Below are 21,960 nucleotides of genomic sequence, written 5' to 3'. Positions count from 1 at the left end.
TAAGAATAACTACCATAGGCTCATCTCTTATTAAAAGGGAGAGAATTCATCAGAGACAGAAACTCTGGAATTATGTGATGTGCAGGGAAAAGATGGCAGAAGTCTATCCTGATTTGGACACCAAAGTCAATCAGCCATGAGGGACAAATCCACTGGAAATCAGGCATAATTAGATCTAGAACTCAAAGGTCAATGAACACAGCAGAATGAAATGTTGTATAGAGAGGATGAATCTAGTCTCATGCCAGGAAGTATTGGTAGAACCTAAGCAAATACCCAAATGCGTAAGCATCTGTCTTTAGTTATGTCAAATAAAAGCTTTGTCAATAGTTACGGGCATGTTACATTGCTTTGAAAAGCAATGTTTTTCAAAACAAAAGCACTGCTTTTATTTTACCTCCTTCACTACCTCCCTTTCAACAATTCCCAACCCAACTTGCCCTTACTGCAGGAAAAGACAGTTAAGCATATATAGTTCCACCTCCATGTTGAAAGGGCTAATGATACCAATGCAGAGGAAAGCCAGCCCTGTTTTGGGGTGTATGTGCCCTTTTCTTCTGCTGTGACACTCCTACAACAAATGTCAAAGCTTGGCAATATTACAGTTAAGAAGTACATTCCTATGACTGCTTTTTCCAAAGACCTCCAAGATTTTCTATTCAGTTCTCTGCTTCACAGAAATAAGTGAACCATATCATTAATCCTATGGAAAATGTCTCTATTTAGCCACTTTGTAGCTCCAGAAAGTTTTGCAAGATAAAGATAAAAAATACAATATAAAATACAAATACAAGCATCCCTGACAAGGGATCCCAGTCCCCAGGCTAATGAGGGTTTCCCAGATCCTGCATGAAGGGAGTACAGGCCTCCCTCCACCTGGAGGTGCAGCTGTTTGACTCTTCCTCGAGTCTTCCTCTGTCTCAGAGCACTGCAGTGGCAGTCAAACACTCCTACTGTCCTCAATGGTTTGAAGCACCGTTTGCTCCTCATCACACAAAATGATTTCCTAAGGTAATTTCTGGAGGGAGAGGAAGGCAAATGAAGATACCCAAGTACACATAAAAAAATTACAGCTAATTTGTTCCATTGTTGTATTCAATGGAGGTAGACAACACAGAAATTTGGGGAGCACCAAAAGAACCATACCTTTGAAAAGGTAGCTCAGACATGTAGAGCATCAGACAGAAGCCAAGCCCTAGGACGAAAGCCTTCTGCCTGCAGCTAGTTCTTTAAACATTATATATTATACAAATTATATTATGCAAATTATACACGTATAGTGCTGGCCCCAATACTAGGTAAAGAAGGGGGAAACGTTACTAGAAACACAGAATGGTAACTGCAAAGAGCAGGCTTGTTTACAGACTTGTTCATGCTGAAGGAGAACAGCCTACAGTCAAATCAAAGGAAGGAAAAAACTGCACACTTGAAAATGGGGGAAGAATAAGCACAGAGGATTTGTTTTAAAGACTCTGAAATCTATGGGAATAATTGCATTACATTATGATATGAAGATACACTTTCATGAAATTCAGTTTCTGCAGAAACATCAGTGTGAACAAATTTTTATCTATTTTAAAAACAGATTAAAAAAAACCTGTGTGTAACCTTTTGTTAGATAAATCCCACCATCACTAAACCAGCCTTGAAGACTGGTTGTTTCTGCTGAACACAGTGGGAGTTCTGCCATGTACTGAGAGACAAGGGCCTGTGCCTCAGTGCAAGCTAGGGAAAAGAACATACATGTGCAGGAGCAGTGTTTGTGAAACAGGGAGCTGATTTTAGTGATGGCTTTTTCCATGCTCCAAGCATGAGATCATGTACAGGGCTGTAATTTTGCAGCAGAAGCTGGAAAAACAAGGAGGGCATATCTTGTCAGGAGTGATATATGCCAAGCTTTCCAAAACTATGCAGCCACGTCATATGTATGTTGCCAGGATGAAAGTAAGATGTGCAACAACCCTGCCCCAAACTTCTAGACAAGGTTATATTTTGGCTGCAAAATCAACTCTTAACTCTAAAGAGAACTTTCATCAGGCAAACTTTTGAGTCAAACAGCACATGTACTTAATTGAATGCTTATAAAATCACCTTTCGTTTTATACAGATGTTCTGCCAACAAAAGGAAAAACCAGAGATGCCTAATGGATTTAACAGCATGGCTCTATTTATGTTGTGATCACATAAGATCAGATGCTCAAATACAATTATTTTCCAAGTAATGTTGTATGATAATGTGGTTTACAAATGGTTACACCCACTCATCTTCTGTGGTAGATCTCACATGTTTTTCTTTAAAAGGAATGCCATGGTGTGTCACTGAGACATAAAAACTTGAAAAATAAATTTGTTGACCTCATTTACATACAGAATGCTATTAGTCATAAATAAGCAAAACAGGATTGTTTGATTAACCAGTGAAATTGTACACACACTTTTTGGAAAATCTGATCAAGTTTAGTCTGTGGTTGTTTTTTAACTATGCAGGCACCAATTCTCTGTATAAATAACATTTAATATAAGACCATAACTGTTCATCCAATTCATCCACATCCATTTGGGAGCTGACCAGAATAAAACTGGTGCAGCTCTGAACCTCTGCTGCCTTCATCAGAATTGTTTTACGTTATGAAAGTGGGTGAGTCCCCAACTAGAAGTAAGAGCAAATCCAACTATAAACCACATGTGCCTTTTATCTACAAATAAAGTAGACTGACAAAATAGCTTTAACAGTATTTTCAATGACAGTAAACTTGGATGTAACAATCAAAATAGTGGCTGAGGATGCTTTACAGGGACAACATACAGCTGTGATCATTAGAAGAGTGTCCAAGGACACCTTTTTCCTTCTTCTTGTATATCAACTGTTAACTCATTCAATTCTTGGATGAATGCATGCCAAAGCCTGGGAATGAGCACAGGATGAAGCAGTACCTTGGAGCAGTTCTTCAGAATGCTGCAGTACCTGTGTGCATCTTGCATGGAGAAGCCTGAGGGATCTCCTCTGTGTGTCAGCAGTTAACTCCCCTGCAGATAGCACTACATGAAACAGTGTTTGTTAGCTGGCATTTTCTTAGAGAAAAAAAGCAGGAATTAAACTCCACTTTGAGATGCTGCTAAACATTAGTATAAACAACTGGGTAAAAAAAAAGAGGAATATTTGCTGTTCATAGCTTTTATTATAAACATATAGATTAAATATTAACATAGGGAAAAAAAAAAAAAAAAGACTAGTTAAGCCTTTAGAAGAGTAACTGTCCTAAAACAGCCCCAGAAATCCATTTTATACATCATCCATGGAGTTGGCAAACTCTGTAAAACCACTGCTGTGGTAATTGAAATCTACAAAACACTGGGATATTCCCTGTCCTCTCTTTTAAACAGAACAGCATTCTGCATCAGGAAACAGTTAGTTTGCACTTTTGTTTATTGCCACAATGAATAAAATGTTCAGCCACAATGAATAAAAAAGATCCATGTATTCAAGTAAAGATACTCCAAAAATATCATTTCAGCCCACTTCCTTTTTTCATTTTACCCAGCAGGCCAGGCTCTCTCGACTGTTTTAACTGGCTGAAAATTATCAGTGTCAGTCAAGATCCTCTGGGCCTACTGGGAGCTTTGCAAAGAGTAAGAGCTAAAACCAATGTTTGTTCTCCAAGTAAGATGCAAAGCCTTTTTTCAGCTCTTTTATAATGACTGGTCGAAAAGCAGAATGTGTATGAGTCTGTGAAAATCCTTCTGTTTTCACAATATTAAACTTAAACAACAATTTGGATGCTGGAAGTTTCAAAAGTTACAATTATCAACTGATGAAAAAAAATAATTCTAAGAGGTTCCATTTTTTTCCTGAAACTCAAAGACAAAAAACTTGAAATAAAAATGCACTGAGCTGTATGTCTGAAGAGGATGTGCTTTCCTGTTGCAGCTGTTTTCTCTGTCTCCTGTTTTCTCTGCTCCCCATGTTCCTTTGCCTTCCAGCAGTGAGTGCTCTCACTGCCACTCTGGTTCCTGTCAGATGGTGGAATTGGATCCAGGCTATGAACAAAGGTAGACTTATTCAGCATCTATACAAACATACATATTTGTACAGTTCAGACAGCCAACAGTATATATGTGAGCAGTGGAGTTAATGAAATATGTATGTAGTTTTTAATCAGGTAGTTGAAGTAGTGCAAATAGGTCTGTGCTTTTATATTTATACATTATCAATTATATACTTGGTATTTTCCCCCTCTTAAAAATAACTGTGAATAAACATCTGAAAATATGGGAACTAATAGAAAATATAATCTTAGGATTTTGTTGGAAAAATACAATTTGCAATTAAAAATATGGTAATTTCTTCTTACTAGAAACAAGTAATAAAAATATATTCCCACACATAATTTTTTAGCATCCTAGGCATGTAACAAATACTTCTGCAATAGCAGCCCATCCTTTAAACAAAGTCTGAATCCCTTACAGTGCTGCATTTTAATTAATATAAAAAAGCACATAAGTCAGTAAATATTTGCTTACTCCTTTGCACATGTTAGCCTGTGTTTCGGCAATGTAAGCAAATGCTAGAGCATGTTGACTAGGTAGGAAGAGGTTTACATATAAGTATTCTATATAAGAAAGCAATCTAAAAATACTGGCTCTGATTCTAGGCAGGGTCATTGCCTCTTTGTACTATTCCATTGATTCCAGCCAGAATTAACCCAAACAGAGCAAGTCAAGAGGGCCTTTCTTGTAAAGATCACTAAGTCAGTAGAACTTTTATCTTTCCATCTCTCTGTTTTGAGAAAAAGATGGGGGGCAACCCTTCTGAACAACCCTTCATCCAAAATGGAGATTAGAAAAGCCTGTAAGTACTGCCTTATTGTGTACTTCCCTTTATGCCTTCTCCTGCTGCCACAGCTTCCCCACTTGCTCAGGCACGTGTTAGTCTGATCAAATGGTGTCAACCACCCCAGAGGCTCACAGGTACCTAGAACCAAGCCACTGACACGACCCATACCCTGGACTTTGGAATCTGCCAAAGACAACACTGCAGCTGAGCATGATGTCAGTGGCTAGTGAAAGATTTGATTCAAGTTGCTTCTCTCTAAAATTAAATTTCTGTGCTTTTATGAAGTCCAAAATGGGCAAACATCTTTTTTTCAAGATTGATTTTGTGAAATCAAATGAGCACTTTTCCCAGTTCCGAAGTCTTCTCTTTAACAGTATTTAGCCAGTATTTCTCTTGGTGAAACTGAATTTTCCCTGTTCCAGAGGCATGATGCAGTGGAGAACTTCTGAAGAACTTGCACAGACAATATCTTTCTTTTTATTTATACTATTTTAGACAGCATATGGATTTCTGTAAAAAAAACCAGTTCTGAATTTCATCTCCAGTCTTCAGGATGGACCAATGCTGTACCATTTAACAACAACTTTTTCAGGGTTTGCAATGGTATCTTTCCACTGCTCTGCTGCTTCACTGTTGCTGCTATCAGAACTTAACCAGATCTGCATTAAGAGAAAAAAAAATTGAGTTTACATGATATAACAAAACCCAGCACTTACTAGTTCCAAATAAATATAATGCAAGTGTAGAACAAGATAAAACATATAGACTGTGACCAAAGCATAACAGCAACAAATACAGTTCTGCTAGTCCTAACATTCTGGCTTTCAGCTGGGAACACAGGGAGTCTGTGTTTAAATTTAGCCTCTAAAACAGTTTGGAGAACCCACTACATAATGATGTTTCTGTACTTCCTAAGATGTTTCAAGTGAAGCATTCCTTGCTGTATTCAAATGCACATGCTGGGGTCAGGGGCTCCCCGGGCCAGCGGCGGCTCTGTGTGTTTGGACACAGCTGGCTCCAAGCCACGCAGCATCCGGCACGAGCTGTCCAGCGTTTTCATGAGCATTCAAAATTGCACACTCCCACAGCCAGGGCCAAACCTGCATTCCACAGAGGTTACTAACATGCCCATACCACACATAGTCACGTAGTAAAAGCCCGTTTCTTCTCTGTATTCAGTTAGTGGATGGTGGCCATTAAATGAGGAAATGAAGTACAAGTAGGAAATTTTCCCCCTTAACATTATCACCAGCCTCCATTGCCAAAAGAATTCTGCTTATGTAAGTAGGTAGCGTTATTTACAGGACTTTATTTCCTCAAGTCTTCCAAGAATGAGTCCTTTTAAGACTTCTCAGAAACCTTGACCATGAAGTACATTTAGCCTATACTGCTGGGGCATGAGTCCTCAAGAAGTGAGAATAATGTCTTCCAGAATACCACAGACAGCTGATGTTTCATCCACAGAGATTCAATGTACATCTTGCACATGATTAAAGACATGCCTGTAAAAGCAGCCTAATCTAAGTATTGTCTGCTTAGAACAGCATCCAATTAAACACCATTCTCTGCAGAACAAAGTTAATAGATCCAGCTATATTCATTTTTTTCCAGCTACCCAGCCAATTGCTCTAAGTACATTTTTCCCTGAGCCATATTTTATGTCTTCATGTATTATGTGGCAATATCTGCCTTCATGAGCTGAAATAACCTTTTTCAAATAACCTCTGAGGAGCACAAGTTTTCTTCCCCCTAAAAATAAGATCCACAATTAAATGTAACTCATCAGATTGAGATAATCTCACATATTGCTAGATGACTGCAAAATCATACTCAGTAATTTCCCCTCCTAGGCAGTACGGCTAAGAAGAACAATTTTTTTACTTTTCACATTTCAAATCTAATTCCACCAACAGGAAGATGGGACATATGCAACATGAGGCTACAAAAAATGGAGGAACTTCACATAACTCTTGCTGGCACATAATTTCTATTATTTTATAGCTCATTAGCATCTCCTGTAGCCACATGTCTTCAGCAGGCATAAAAACCATCACCAGAATAGGACAGTATAATTTTTTTTCTGTACCTAAGGACAGCACAGTCCTCCATCAGATATGGGACGTTACATTTGGGGGTCTCAGAATCAAGTCTACATTATTAATTTATGCATTTATTAAAATTATGTTACTGCATCTAACTGAGTCAGGAAAAGCAGAGAGCATTAAGAACAGCTATGGCTCACTATACCAAGAAGAAGAGAGACAGAAAGGACAGGATGATGGTAAATTAGAACAAGCAGGGGAAGAAGATGGAGAGAATAATGAGACCAGACTACTGAGTTTTACGGTGGTTAAATAAATACGATCACACAAGTGCTTTCTAAGAGATACTACTGAAGTCATGTCTGTTAACTAAAAAAGAAGCTAAAAATATTTTGTGTTTGGACACTTCTGCTATTACTTGATCATACATAGACTATTGTACTCATTTCAGCATTGTTTTACCCAGGAAAGGAGTCTCATTGTAGCTGTCAATACTTCCTTTTACACAGCCCTGTTGTGATTGTCTTGTTATGGTAAGCCAAACCCCTCCTTGTTGTACAGGACACTGTTGGTTATGGAGCTCCTGTGGATGCTATGTTTTTCTTTAGAAAGCTAAAGGTAGCCAGGAGATCCTATATCTCTTGGAAGGAATCTGTCACAAAGTAATACTCCACACAAAACTGACTTTAGCATTTCTTTTTAAAAGAAAAATCAAGTGTCAACTCCCATTTCACGCTGGTGCATGTTTAAGAGCCCAGTACCATTTTTGTTTGGATTACACACAGAAGAGTTTAGTAGAATTTACTATTTTGTTATATATCACCTCATTTGAAGTATTTTAAAATTCATACCGAGAAACCTGTGGAACTGGATTTTAAGTAAAGGGTGTCAGGCTATTTAGCAGAAACCAACCTGTCCTAGGAAGTGTTTTCTTCTCACTGAGCTTTTGCTGTAGAGCTTGATGAGAAAGCTAATTCCTTGTTCTGCTTGGCTAACTGGAAAAGCCATCATTTCTCCCCACTTCACTTGGCCATTAGTGGACTTCAGAAGGCGAGTCTTCTTTTTATAGATGATCCCTTCTGTACTAAACATTCCAACTTTCACAAAGAAACCTAGAACAAAAGGGAAGGAAAACAGCATAGCACACAAAGGGTTACTGACAACACACCCAAAAAGGAACCAACAAGATCCATATGTATGCTTCGAATTGCATCAGTTTCTCAAAAGTCTGGCCAAAAGAACTCTACAATAGCTTTCCTGACTAGTCACACAAACAGAGTATGTTCAGTAATATTGGACTGATTAACACAGTATCCAAACAGCAAGTGCAAGCTAATGCTTTTGTATGTTGGGATTAATGCTGGAATAAAAATCTTCCAAAATACATAAACACACATCTTCAAACCAAACAAAATGTAATCAAGTAAGACATCTGGGGAAACAAGCCTTGGCAATGGAAATCTACCACACAATATGTTAGCCTGAGGTTTATAAAGAATGTCATGAATTGCCAACCCATTTGAGCACCATTTTACCTGGTACAAATGCTTTCAGACAGGAGGCATGAAACAGCTGACGGAACTTACTTGAAGACAGTGGCGTAGATGAAACAGGAAGGTTTTGTGCTTCAAGAATCTGTAACTGTATCCTCCTGTTTATTGCTTGAAAACAAGTTCCTATTTGAAGTTCTGCACGGCACACCTACAAGCAGAAGAATGTTGCCATAACATCTGGATTAAGTTGCTTATAAACTCAGGAACCACAGGAATTCTGTCATACGTTGGGCTCCCACATTTCTATCTGGGATTTCCTGGACAGAAATATAAGCATGTGTTGTATACAGAACCTGTAAGTGCAGTAAGTGCATCTTGCACTTGTCATAGCTGCAGTACATGTGCTCCACTGCTGAGCTGCTTATGTGTGGTGCACACATGGTCCTCGTGGGCTGCAGCCAGGGATACTGGCCAAATCACCTAGTCCTCAGTACTTGCCTGGTACAGATTCTGCAGTGGTGAGAGCAGACACATACAGGGAAAACCAGACATGCCATTGCAACTTTACTAAATCTGGGTGTGGAAGTGAGAGAGTACATAAGCTCCACTCACACAAAAACCTTCAGAGTTCCCCTCCCACACTTTTGCATTTTGCAATGTGGAGATATAAGCAATGTTTTCCATAGATACCAGCCCCTGTCACTTAATGTCATGAGTGCTGAGGGTGACCACATACTGTGTAGTTTCCTGTGTTATGAAGGTACTTGTGTTTTACATGCCTACACACATACACCACTGCCACACACAGTGTATGTATCAAGATCTCCAGCCTGATTCTTAGGGTTTTTTTTTTTTTAGAACTTTTGCCAGTGGTAAAGTTGCACTGAATCATCCTCTTTGCTCTCCTGTCACACTCTAATGTCCTCAGAACACTCTAAGTGCAGCAGGAAAAGGCCAATGGAGACCCACCTTTACTGACAGCCTTCATTTAAATGGACTCTGCTAGTCTTTGTTGCCTTCAAGTTTTAATGGACTTCAATGAACCAAAATGCACTAAGCAAGAGATCATCAGATTAGATAAAGAAAGGCCAGGCCCCAGTTCATCAAAGAGACACAAATTCTCTTTGTATCTCAGCCACAAAATTTCTGTGTGACTTTGAGAAGGAAGCCACTTAGTCAACTCAGAGCTTTGGCTTCCTACTGGCAGAGAGGGTAGGGTTTGCTGCCTCACAGGGTACTACAGGGATGAATCCCAGAGTGTCTGGAGGGCTCTTGGATATAATAATGATGAAAGCCAACACAGACTGAGAAGCTATGAGATGATTCAGAAATTTACACTGAGATGAAATGCTTTCTAAACCAGCTTCCTCTGTGACTTTATCTCACTGCTTTTGAAGCAATATGGTTATTCACATTACAACTAAAAAATGTCAAGTGTAACTTATGTTAGAAATCAAGAGTATCATTCATATTACTCAGACACACTTAAATAAAATTTGCTTTTGAATTGCTAATTCAAGTTTAATTTGTTGAAAATACAAATGTCTAGACACAATCTATAAAAGAAACAAACAAAGTGAGGGTAGGGGGAAAGGAAATCCCACTGTGAAAACCACCTGCTTCTTATTACACTAATGGAAATGAACTGTCTGAATTATTACTTCACAGCATGCAATCTGAACATTAAATATATGGCTGTCTCTGCAGTTTCAGGCCACTGAAGATCTTAGCACTCTTCTTCCATAACAAAAGCAGATTCCATTTGCTCTGAGCTCTTGCTGTGAGTCCTAAGGATCTTCTGATGATTTTTTGGTCAGAAAAGACAATTACCCGGTGTTCTTTGCTGAACATTTCCCCAGAATGTCCCTCCCTCAAGCTGTGAGCCATGGTGTGGAAGAGCTTGCTCTAGCTCTTTTCCTAGAAACATCTGCAGTTTATGACCAGAACAACTATGTGCGGAGTTCAAAAGTCTGCATTTTTTCCCCATCAAAATGACTTTCTCCAAGGAAGCAGGGTAAAGGGAAAAAAAAAAAAAAAAAAAAAAAAAAAAAAAAAAAAAAAAAAAAAAAAAAAAGAAGGAACTCCTCTGGTTTTTACTACTGAATTATTCTACTTTCACTTCCAGCAATCCTTTCCAGGTGAGCTAAGAACATACTTTCACAGTATTGGCACTTACAGGTGCTTTGGAAGGAGGAGATATATCCAGCCAATGATTTGACTCCTGTGAGCTCAGCTCCCGCAGTGCCAAGGAACATTCTCCAATAGTTTTTTTCCTGGGAGTCTGTGTCTGGATTTTAAATACCAATCTGACAGCCTGCAGGCTTTGCAGTTTAATAGCAAAAACAAAAGTTTCCATAAATTCAATGTCCTAGAAAGAAAAACAGATGAGTAACATCATCATTTTAAGAGAATCCCACCGAGCCCAAAACCTAGAAACCAAAGCATCTTGGTCCTATAGCCACTGCTCCTGACTATGGAGCAGTTGCCATGGAAAAATGTGCTTTTGTAGTGCAAAGTCCACCCAACACTTACCCCTGAGTTGTAACACCCTGGCAGGGCCAAAGTTCTGGATTATTTTTCACTACCATAACAAATTGTGGCCATTTCTTCTGGAGGTTTACAACAGCACACACACACTGTCACAACAGATTCTCTAACCTTTTGCTACAGTCCCTCCAGCTATTTTTATTTTCTTTCACTTTTGGCTCACATTATGGGAGATTTACAGTGCTTTACCTTCCAATCCTCTTAATATTCCTTTACTGCCACTATCAGGAATCTTGTCTTATGTGATCAATTTTTACTATTTTCTGTAGAGACAAAGTGTGAATATTGTCTCCTGCCAGATGAGAGGCAGTACCTCAGCTACCTTCCCTGGGATGAGTGTGCACCCACAGGTATGTCCAGGCTTCCTCTGGTCCCTCACACAGAGGTGCCACGGCCATGCTTCAGTCCCCTGTGAGCGTATCTGTCCTGCCAGCTTGTCAGAGAAGCAGGGCAAGAGTACAATGCAAGACAGGATACAGGGGGAGGAAGTGGAGTAAGGGTTTTAACTCGATTTTGTGAAATTGGGGGAAGTAAAACACACCTGGGCAGTTACCACAGCAATTATGGCATATGAGTGGATGTTTGGTCCATTTTAAAAAACCACTTACATGTCACATTGATTTTTTTGTGAGGAAAAATATTTCTCAGTATTTTACATGCCTCTACTTACATTGCAGCCCTCCTTGGCAGAAGATTTGAAATGCACTGGCTTGGGCAGTGTGAGAATTCCCTTGACACAGATACGAGGATTATCCCCACAGTTAGAAGGCCAGGTCAGGTCTTTGCACTGCAACATTGAAATCAGTCAGTTTAGACAGTGCAAGATATACCATCTGATGAAGTTACAAGTTTTCTGTCTACTCAGAATTCCATTGCCTGAAAATTATTCACAGTTTCTGGAAATACACAAAACAACCAGCCCAATGGTATCACATTTGCTGATGAAAAAGCCTCAAGAAGCTAGGTGTCCTCAAAAATTCTTTTAGGGTTCTGCCCTGAAGTCTGTTTCTATTAAAGTCACAGAAACACAGAAATCACTTAAATGATGCCTCCACAACTGCTGCCATTTACTGCCTTCTAATTTCCACAGGAAAATGTCCATAGCACGACCAGCCTATGACCAGCTCAGCTTTCTAATTTGGGCTGAATAGTTCCTCACTTCACAATTGGAACATATGTTAACATATGTATAGTAACATAAGAAGATATATATTATTTCTTCTTATTGCCTGCAACAGAACAGAAATTGCAACAGAAAAAAAATTAAAGGAGAGGGAGATGCTTTAAAGCCTAGTATTACATTTGACTGAACTTTGTTTATATTATCATTTACAAATAATTTTAGTTTTTTTCCTGAAAGTATTCATTGAAGTAACATAGAGACAAATTACTGAGTAATTTGAGTACAGTAGAATAATTGGTTATTAAATAGTCATTCTTTGAATAAATAACCAATTTATTTATATTTGCTTACGTGTAAAACTGTGATCCAAATCTGTTCTACGGAAGAAACATAACACAACTTCACATTCAATCTTCCAAAGTCTCGTTCATCACCTGATAATGTAATAGTATCTATGGAAGAAAGCCAATAAATATTTTTAGAAGTAATGCAGTATCTTAAAAGTTCACTCCAGAAATAAGGGAGCTCATTAGTAGGTGGACTGCTTATCCTTGCAAAATTCTCTCAAAATAAGTTTCAAGTATTTTAACACCTACATTTCAAGGACAAAATATCCACCAAGTCCAATAATCTGACCTTCTGCATGGCTAAAAGCCTTCAATTTCATGGAATAGAATCATGTAATTATAGAATATCCTGAGTTGGAACAGACCTTTAAGGATCATAGAAGTCCAACTTCTGGCCCTCCACAGGAGACCACACCAAGAATCACACCATGTGCCTGGGTTATCTCTACTGAATTTAATAACTTGTGTTACACTCAAACAACTTTTAGAAAGAAAAAAAAGCATGTTCCTTAGACACCCAGAAGACATTTATATCCTATCACTTCCCTTAATCTCTTTCACTGTTAAGTTTATAAATTGGCCTCTTTTTTATCTTTCTCAAATTTCAATTCCAGTCTAATAAACATTTTACTATTATGCTGTCTCCAAGTCAAAAGATCCATTAATATCCAGCAGTCATGACTGGAACCAGGTCATTGCCTCAGTCTTCTTTTAGAAGGAGACAGGTCAAACTTTGACTTACAGCAGGGTAACTTTTGTGGGGACTTGATTAACTTTTGAGGGTTTATTTTACCATATCTCCACAGCTTCAGCACTCTTTCATAAATAAGGATACTGGGTTTGCATGCAACATTCTTGTCTAATTACCATTGTAATATAGGTATTGGATTTCAGGCACTTCACACAGAAAAATATTGATACATGAAAAAGGACTAGACCTGGGACCCAGTGCTGCATTCTATCCTAATACAATGTCTGTAATTTCTTAGTTCACTTGGGTAGTAAATCCAAGTATGAATTTCTCAAAAGCATGAGACCTTCTCAAAGTCTCATTTGCTCAATCTCCAGACAACAGGACAGTGCAAGTCCAAAATTCTTAATTTCAAATTGCCAAGTCATCTCCTGCTGACCTGCTAGTCAGATTCATCTCAAAAAAAACCCCAAACCAAACAGAAACATTAACAGCAGAGTAAAAACAGCTTAATGTTTCATGTGCAGAGGGAAATATTTCATTACAAGGTAAATAAACAAAATATTACCCAGACTCCTGTTACTGCCTTGTGAATCCTTCCTGGAAGAGGTACTGCTAGGTACACTGGAGACTGAATCGTATCTCTGGGGACAGGAAAAAAGTAATCACTTAATTCAGAGCAAGACATGCAAAACCCAGAGATTATACCATCAGACAAGATATGATGAAAACTAAATACTCCATTTTAAATAATTGCCTAATTCCTTACTAGTTTCTTGATCCAGCAGCATGCAATTACTATTTTGATGCAAGGAGCTAATAGAGGATCCATTTGACCAGCAGAGATTTTTTTCTTTTTTCATGAATATACAGACAATTTCATTACTATGTAAGACATGATTTTATGATCGAAAAAATAAATAAACGCAGTGTTTTGTGTCAATGGAAACTCCCACTGTTCTATTTTTCAACTGATGGGAGAAACCACAAGATGATGAACTATGACATGTTGTCTCCTGTCCTCCCTAACAGCCTACTTGGGTTTCTCAACAGCCCTGCTGAACCAGAACAGCAAATGTCAGACACCAGGAAAAAGCCTCTTGAAGTTGGTCAAGATGTTGAAATTTTCCCTCTAGTCCTCCCAGTGTACAGTGCAATGCCCTCCAGTGTTTACTTTGGAAACATAATGCAGTGGGAACAGATACAGTGAGTAAGCTGAGTTTTCAGTATAACCTTGGTTACAAGGGCAACTCACCTTCATGGACCGGTGAGGTGGGTTCCTGAGATCAAACATCGAACGGCTCACATCAAGGGATCCAGGCAAAGCACTGGGTCTTAAATCACTAACTAATAAGACAAAGAGAACAATAAAAATCACATTAGCATCATTGTTAGGGAAAAACCCAACTAAGAATAATTTTCACAAATCGCTGGAAATTATCTGCTCAATTCCACAGATTACAAATGACCAAAATGGTTTAAAGGTGGCATGATCCGCTGTTTCTAGTAACATTTTCCAGGAATATTGGGATGGGCCAGAGGTGAAGAGATGGTGTCTTATTCAAGAAAATAAATTTTTAGTGGAAAAAAGGCAATTTTTATACAGAACCCTGTAAAATACAAAAAAGCAGAAAGATTTTAATCATAAAAATATGTTGTTTACCCATAATAAGCAGAATTTCAGAAAAACATGAATGAATTTATTTTTCAGTTTGTTGGTGTGGAGGGGTTTTTTTAAGAGGATGAGAAGGGGTTTCACATTAAAATTCAAGAATTTAATTTTGTTCCAGATAAACACATTCTGTAGTTCTAAATCCACACACATGAAAAATATTAAAGCACTCACTGTGACAAACTAAGCCTAGAGTTTTGCTTTATTAGTCTAGAGATGCACATGAAGTTCTAAGTTCTGAAACAGCTGTCAAAAAACTCTGAAGGAAAAAAGACTTTTAGAACTTTACTCTAGACACACTGGAATAACCTTTCTTGTGTTTAAACTTACCAAAAAAAGAAAACTAGTAAAGTGTTCACTTCACTTGAAGAAAAATGGAAAAAGAGATGATGAACTGAAGGGAAGATGTTCAAGACAGGTTAATAAAACCCATTTGGCTCCAACCACAGGTGCTTACAAAAGCCTGGTAAAACCATATGTGTTAAAGGCTGCTAAAATTCTATATGTGTTTTGTTCTCTTAAAAAATATATGAAATAGTCTTTTCATGTAGTCTCTATGGTGATTCTAAATTATTTTAAAACAGGACACAGACTGAGACATTTTCCCCCAGCTGAAAATAAGAATGCTATACCATTCTAAATAAAACATCTTTAAAAAATGTGAGCTGTTGCCAGCTTCTGATTTCATGGAGAGTGTGTACCTTTCCTGGAGTGTTTGAGTTTTCTGAATGGATTTGCCTTAGCAATCACAAGCAACAACTAGTCATTTACTTCAGTCTGAACAGCATTCATTATAAGATGCATACACCAACAAACAGCACAGAAGATAATTTTTACCTAGGTAGCCAAACACTTTCTATCTGTACTTTTACTACTTTGCAGCCCTCCCTCATTCTTACACACACTGAGAAATAGGGACATTGCTGTAGCTTCAAAAGCAAACTACAAAAAAAGTCAGCATATAGCATCAGGCCCCGTTTTGCACCTGTTCTTATCATCTGCTCCTGAATGTGTTTTTTTGGTGTTCCTCTCCCCATAGCTGTACTCCTCAGGCACCTCTCCTACTCAACATACTGCCTGGCTTCCTTTTCCATCTCCCTCACTGGTAGCTGCAATCTCTGCATCCTGCTCTGGATCAGAGGCAGCTACAGCATCTCACTTGGACAATTTCTCTACCTTTGTGTGATGCATGCAAGCCTTGTTAGGCCCCTAAAAGACAAAGAGTAACAGTGCAGCCGAAAATTAAGAAGAGCTGACTCTGCAGGTTGATTCACCAACCAAGGAGTGTCTGTAGCACACCAACCTTGAGAAAACAAAACAAGCCTTCTGCAGACTAATGGCTTTTATTCCTCTTACCTACAAACCCTGAAAAAGGGAGGAAGACAGAGAAGCAAGGGTGTGGCCCTTCTCACCTGATCCATATAATTTCCTGCTGTCTGGTTTTGCCTGGAAGCGCCTGATGAGGTCTGGAGAGACACGGTGCTCCAGGTAGAAGGGGTTGTAGACGTCATAGCGGGGCCACTGGAACACGCCGTGCAGCTCTGCCTTCCGCTCACCAAACGAGGCCCTGGCCGACTCTGTGGAGCACAAGTAAACACCCAATGCAAGAGATCCAGACAGAACACATGCTGAGTGGCTTCATTAGGCAGGCAGAGTGCCTTCAGGGCAAGGGACAAAATATTTCAATATTATCTATTTTGCGTAAAGGGGGGAAAAAAAAAAAGAAAAAGAAAACACACCTTCACATTATGTCAGGTTTCCACAGTGTGTGAGCAAACACTGGAATTAAATTGGCTGTAAAAAACTATGCATACCCTCTCTTGGAGTTTTGCAGTAAATGCCTAAGTAGTTAAATACAGAAGGCTCCAAAGACAGACAGCAAGACAGAAGTTAACAGGAAAAGCAGCACTCTGTGTACAGAAAACCTCCAAATTAGTTACCCACCCCGGCATATTATTACTGAACTGATGGACCCCCAGACCTTCAGGAAGATCTTGTATGCAAAGATAATGCAGTTTGTGACTGTGGTCTCCTTATCTATTTTCCATGGCAAGTCTGTTGATGATAAAATCACTGGTCCAAAATTACTTGAATTGTTGGCTGAAGCATAAGTAGACATATCTGAGACTGCTTGAATCCCAGCCCTTTACTCAGCTCATAATAATTTCAGAAAAAACATGTATGCCTTGGTCAGCAAAACAGTGGAGAACACTGCTGTAGTTCTTTACTGTCTGGACTGAAAAGAAGCCATATGTAACAGCACATTAGAGAAAGAGGTGACCTGGATTCTGCCAAACTTGCTTCCTTCACTTCACCTCCCTGGACTTCAACCAATCTCTTAAAAAGTCCTTTACCCCACAATAAAGTGCCTTTCAGTTCTGCAAGTGTCTTGCACTGTAAGAGGCAAACAACCACTGCTCAAGAGTCCTCTCCTGCATGTGTTAGTAAAGTAAAAAACTAAAACACTGAGATGGAGCATGGGCAGTGATAAAGCAAGAACTCAAGCACAATGGGCTTGAGCATGACGTAAATCAGGATGAACACTAGAAGTGAGGCCACAAAGAATTGCTACACAGCAGATGATGGAAAATCCAGTGTTCCAGACCAGGAGCACACTTCTTCCTGCTCGCTTACTTCTGTGAGAGCATGAGACACACTGCAGTGAGCACTGAAGAGAAAGACTGCCAGAACTTAATTGCTTTCAGAAGGGTTGCCAAGAGCTAACACTGAGCATGTCCTGTTTCACTAAAGGAAAATGGCCAGACATGCACAGAAAATGGTGAGGAACTGAGAGCAGGACTTGAACTTCTGCAGATATTTAACAACGGTCTAAGAAAAAAGTACTCTGAATACATTTTTTGAGTATGCTGGTGCTTTGGCTAATGTGAAAAAAGAACGACAGCACACTTCACTCTATTTAGTAAATCTCCCTAAGAAGTAAACACTGCATTTTTAAACACCACTTTATGCAGCTTAAAGCTGTACTTTAAAAAATTAGTATTTATATTTGGGAAGAGAAATGAAAGTTGCCTACTTGACATAAGAGCCGCTTTTCAAACATTCGTTCAAAAATTTAAAATATTTGCTCAAGAGACTCAATTATGAAGAGTCAGGTCATCCTGCCAGGAGATCTAACAGCTTGTAACCTAAAGGGCCACTCTGTACACCAGGTCCCTCAGAAAGTATCAGGAAGCAGAATTCTCAATGTAGACAAGTTAAGCCTACATTGAGAATTCTACATTGAGACTGTTACAGGATGAACAAGGAAAACATTCATCTAAAGGCTGTTAGACACATCATCCTTTTCTCTGGAGAACATCCATGCCTCAGAGTCCTTGATTAACTTCTCTGCACAGTATCTTGAGGATGAGATAAGACTAAGCAAGGCAGAGTCTAAACCTAGACCCAGTAAGAAAGGGGATTATCAGGAGCAAGTCCTGCTGTTCCATAGCATATGCACCTTTGCACTTACAAGAACTAGCTTCTGAAATAGCAGGCAACTGGAGAGATCAGGCTCAGAGATGAGGGGGCCTCACATGTTCTACCTCCAGCTCTTTAGTTGCCTGTTAATGGTTGCTGACGTGCCAAATAAAGCCCAGTAGAAGACAGGGCACAGAATGGCCAGTCTGTACTGAACAGCTCTGCTGGGCTGCTTAGCTTGGCTACAGTGCCAGGGGTACATGCAGCAGTGGGTGAGGAAGAAGTTTGGTAATAGCCCTGCAGGAGCAGGAAAGAAGCAACAAGCAGGGACCTAGGGAGAAGAGGGAAGGGTGGGAATAAGACCCCACAAACACAAAAATGTTAGGCAGTATTGCATTAGTTGTTATGCAACATATGTTATGTAACATATGGTTGACTTCTTTCAGTTATCAGGCTTTTCACCTTCAGAAAGGAAATTAAGTCACATGGGACTAAGAAAATACTACCAACTTATCACGTCCTTGAAGCAAAGCAATCCTAGAGAAAACAACTATTCAGGTATGTCTCCATGCCAAAATTTTCACTTACCTAATTCTGTGCATCTCCTGGCAGGACTAAGGGCCTATCAGTGGCATATGCTCTGTAACTCATGTTAGTGGGACAGGGTCCCGTTCTTTTAAATGCCACTGTGTGTAAATTGCATGTACCTCATTTGGGCAGTTTGCGTATGGGAGTAACAGAGGATGAAGTACAATATTGTTCTGAAGCAGAAAAAAAAAATACTATCATAGGAAACCTTGTAACAGAGGATCTGTGACCCCTGGCCTCCCAAAAAACAGCAAAAAGAGCAGGAAATAGTAAGGACAAAAAATTCTGCCAGATATTAGCACATGCCATCTATTGGCAAAGTTTGGAAAGGAAGATGTGTTAGTATGTTAAAACATACCAGAACATTAACCATGAAAGCCAGAACACCCTCCTCCTTTTACCTGAGTGATAAGTGATGAGTGATACTGGGGATATGTTAGGTCTTTCCTTATCTCAAGTAAATTCAATAATGTCTTTCTGAAGATTCCATTTCCTTTAAGTCTCTTTCATTACTTTTAAGTATGAGCACTGGTGTGCAATCATCCTATCCAGTTTTATTCATACAATGTCACAGAGACTCACAGTGGGATGACATACTTCCCAAAACCTCTCTGGGTGTCCAGAGAGGAAAGAAATAAGCTCCCCAGGCCCCCCAGGGAAGTGGTGACAGCAGCAGCCTGACACAGTTCAGGTGTTCGTACAATGCCCTCAGGCACATAATGTGACTCATGGGGTGTCCTGTGCAGGGCCAGGAGTTGGGCTTGATGATCCTTGTGTGTCCCTTCCAACTCAGCATAATCTATGATTCCTTGAAACAAGACCAGGCTTCTAGAAAAGTTCTGCAAACATGTGTTTTCAATAGGAACACTTGACAATGTTCAAGGCGCAGCAGAAACTAAACAACTATTTCAGCAATACTGTCTGTATTTTACCTTTAATCCCTCCAGCATGTGAGATGCTAGGAAGGTTCTTCGGCTGTACATAAGCCAGTTTGAATGGGGGGACCACAAATGGTACCTCCTGACCATCCAGGGGCAGTTTGGAAAGCAAATAATCCTCGGAACAGCCGACTTGACGCTTCACTGACACAGAAGACAATGGAGGCTGCTCTACAATAGTTGGCTTGCTTGCAGCTACTGCTTCAGATTCCTGCACCATGGAAACTGCTAAAAATAAAGAGCAAGACAGACAGTACACATGTGCATTAATTTTTGAACAATACCATGAACAGATCTCTTTTATTTAATAGTACCTCTGCTTGACACATTACTTAACAGCTGCTAGTATTCACTTTTATGGCATTCAGGACTAGCAGCAGGAAAAGATATTCTTGCTCCTGACACCTGTACTGATCCAAACTCTTTGTTGCACAAGCTTCTATATTTATAGCTACCTTCTTCTTAAGTAAATTTTCACAAGAGCTACACTTGTATCATAGAGGAGTTCTTCAAACAAATAAGACACCAAAGAAAATCCTAACAGAGTTAAAAATCTCCACAGAGTTAAAAAAAAAATAAATTAAAAAAGCATTCAAATTCTGAGAGTATGAAGGATGTAAGACCTTTACACAACCTTGGGTAAAAAAGCTGGCTTTTTTGGACAGTATTCTAGACTGCAAAGAGCAGACTTCAGACAAGTGTTATTTCTCAGTTCCAATTCATAACACTAACAAGCATGTGTTCAATCTCCAAGTGGAGGTATGGAAAGAATTTTGGATGTTGTAAGAGAAATCAAGTTTATCAGGGATAACATGGTCATTTTGTTAATGGGAGATCTCATGATTAATGAAAGAGAAAAACTTTTATTAAACCCCTCATTATGTCAGAACTCACAATCATTTTTTTCCTTGTCCACGCAGAAACACAATTTGCAGCAGGTTTTTATACATTCTGTTGCCATTGTTTTCAGTGTTATAATTTAGAGGGGACCTCAATCAGTTATCCAATGCAGCTATCAAACCTGAAAAACACACAATAAAACAAACCATAGTAGATGGGAGTGAGTGAAATCAGAGTGAGTGAGAATGCAGTATTATCAGCTATTTAATATGCAACTGCTTTTTGTACACAGTCCTAGGATCAATCAGAAAATTACTTCAGTCATAAAAGGATCAGAGCTATCTGATCTGACTTCTCTCACTGAGGAAAATCACTTTTATATAAAAGCACAAGGAAAGAGATAATTTTAACACATGGCATTCAAATACTTTCAGTGATCCACTCAGGCAGGTCCCTGTCTTTTGGGAACACTAAAATTCCCCTCATATTTGTGTGTGCCACTGGGCTTTGGAGTTGACTCAGCCTTACAGCTGTTTTAACATGGTATTGTCAAATCATTTGCAAGATGTGTTTTTAATTGTTTCCCTTGTTCATGTTTCTCCTATCCTCTTTCACTCCCCTACTATTTTCACATACATCTATACATGTTTACATTTTTCCCTTGACATACTCCATACTTCTAACTTGAAAACAGGCTCTATGAATGATGCCAAAATTGCCTTCTTTGAGAAACTACCGCTTTCCCATAATTGTATACACATGAAATTGAAGACCTGCTTTATTATATAATTGTTTGCTATGCACACAGAAATAAAGCACGCTGACTTTCAGCAAAATAAGAAGCATGTAATCTACAAAAGAATGAGAATAAGTCTCTAACAGCTGGCTAACATTATAAGAACTTTATGACAATGCTAACTGGCCTCATTTAACTGTCTTTATTCATATCCTTATGTTCTCTTTTCAGAGAGACACAGACAGCTGTGCTGCCTCCTGCTCAAAACTTCAGCTATCTAAGTCTGATCCTTTTACATCCACCTAAAATACACAAGGTTCTTAGGAGAACATACCCAAGACACAATTCTAACTCAATGAAGATTAGAAGACACCAAACAGAACATGAACATAGGCTGAAGGGATGGGAAAGACAACAAGTAAGATAGAGGGGGAAAGCACAGAGAAAATATGCAATTTTACCAAAAAATGAGAAACAGACATGTTTGCTTAGTTATTTCAAGTGCAAGAAATTTCTGAAAACATCTGTGCACCAACACAGAAACCATTCCCACTGCAGCTTGAACAATGCCATAATTTTCTTTGTATAGTCAAAGACAGCTAGAGAATTACACAAAGTCTATGGAAGTAACTGTAATATCCCCCAAATTTTTCTTGCATCAAAAGCCCCTCAAATTCTGTAGATGTCAA

At 39.0% G+C, this 21,960-nt stretch overlaps 1 protein-coding gene across 3 annotated transcripts in view; it reads right to left on the bottom strand.

Annotated features, from left to right (window-relative positions):
• Positions 1-2,145: 2,145 nt before the first annotated feature.
• Positions 2,146-21,960, bottom strand: part of TC2N (tandem C2 domains, nuclear) — a 32,238-nt gene continuing 12,423 nt past the window's right edge. For 2 of the 3 annotated variants that reach the window (XM_066321901.1, XM_066321902.1), the window contains 11 exons: positions 20,590-20,716; positions 19,690-19,923; positions 16,162-16,326; positions 14,333-14,424; positions 13,646-13,721; positions 12,391-12,491; positions 11,587-11,703; positions 10,546-10,737; positions 8,463-8,577; positions 7,789-7,988; positions 2,146-5,493 (listed from right to left, as the gene is read on the bottom strand). In XM_066321901.1, coding sequence (XP_066177998.1) covers positions 5,383-5,493; positions 7,789-7,988; positions 8,463-8,577; positions 10,546-10,737; positions 11,587-11,703; positions 12,391-12,491; positions 13,646-13,721; positions 14,333-14,424; positions 16,162-16,326; positions 19,690-19,923; positions 20,590-20,656 — 1,470 coding nt within the window. In that variant the 5' untranslated portion in view covers positions 20,657-20,716 and the 3' untranslated portion in view covers positions 2,146-5,382. The remainder of the gene's footprint in view (positions 5,494-7,788; positions 7,989-8,462; positions 8,578-10,545; positions 10,738-11,586; positions 11,704-12,390; positions 12,492-13,645; positions 13,722-14,332; positions 14,425-16,161; positions 16,327-19,689; positions 19,924-20,589; positions 20,717-21,960) is intronic. The other variant, XM_066321904.1, reaches the window with a different exon arrangement.

This window comes from Sylvia atricapilla, chromosome 6 (assembly GCF_009819655.1).
Source record: "Sylvia atricapilla isolate bSylAtr1 chromosome 6, bSylAtr1.pri, whole genome shotgun sequence".
NCBI classification, from domain to species: domain Eukaryota; kingdom Metazoa; phylum Chordata; class Aves; order Passeriformes; family Sylviidae; genus Sylvia; species Sylvia atricapilla.
Note: the sequence above shows the minus strand (reverse complement) of the source record. Positions and strands in the feature narration are given on the sequence as shown.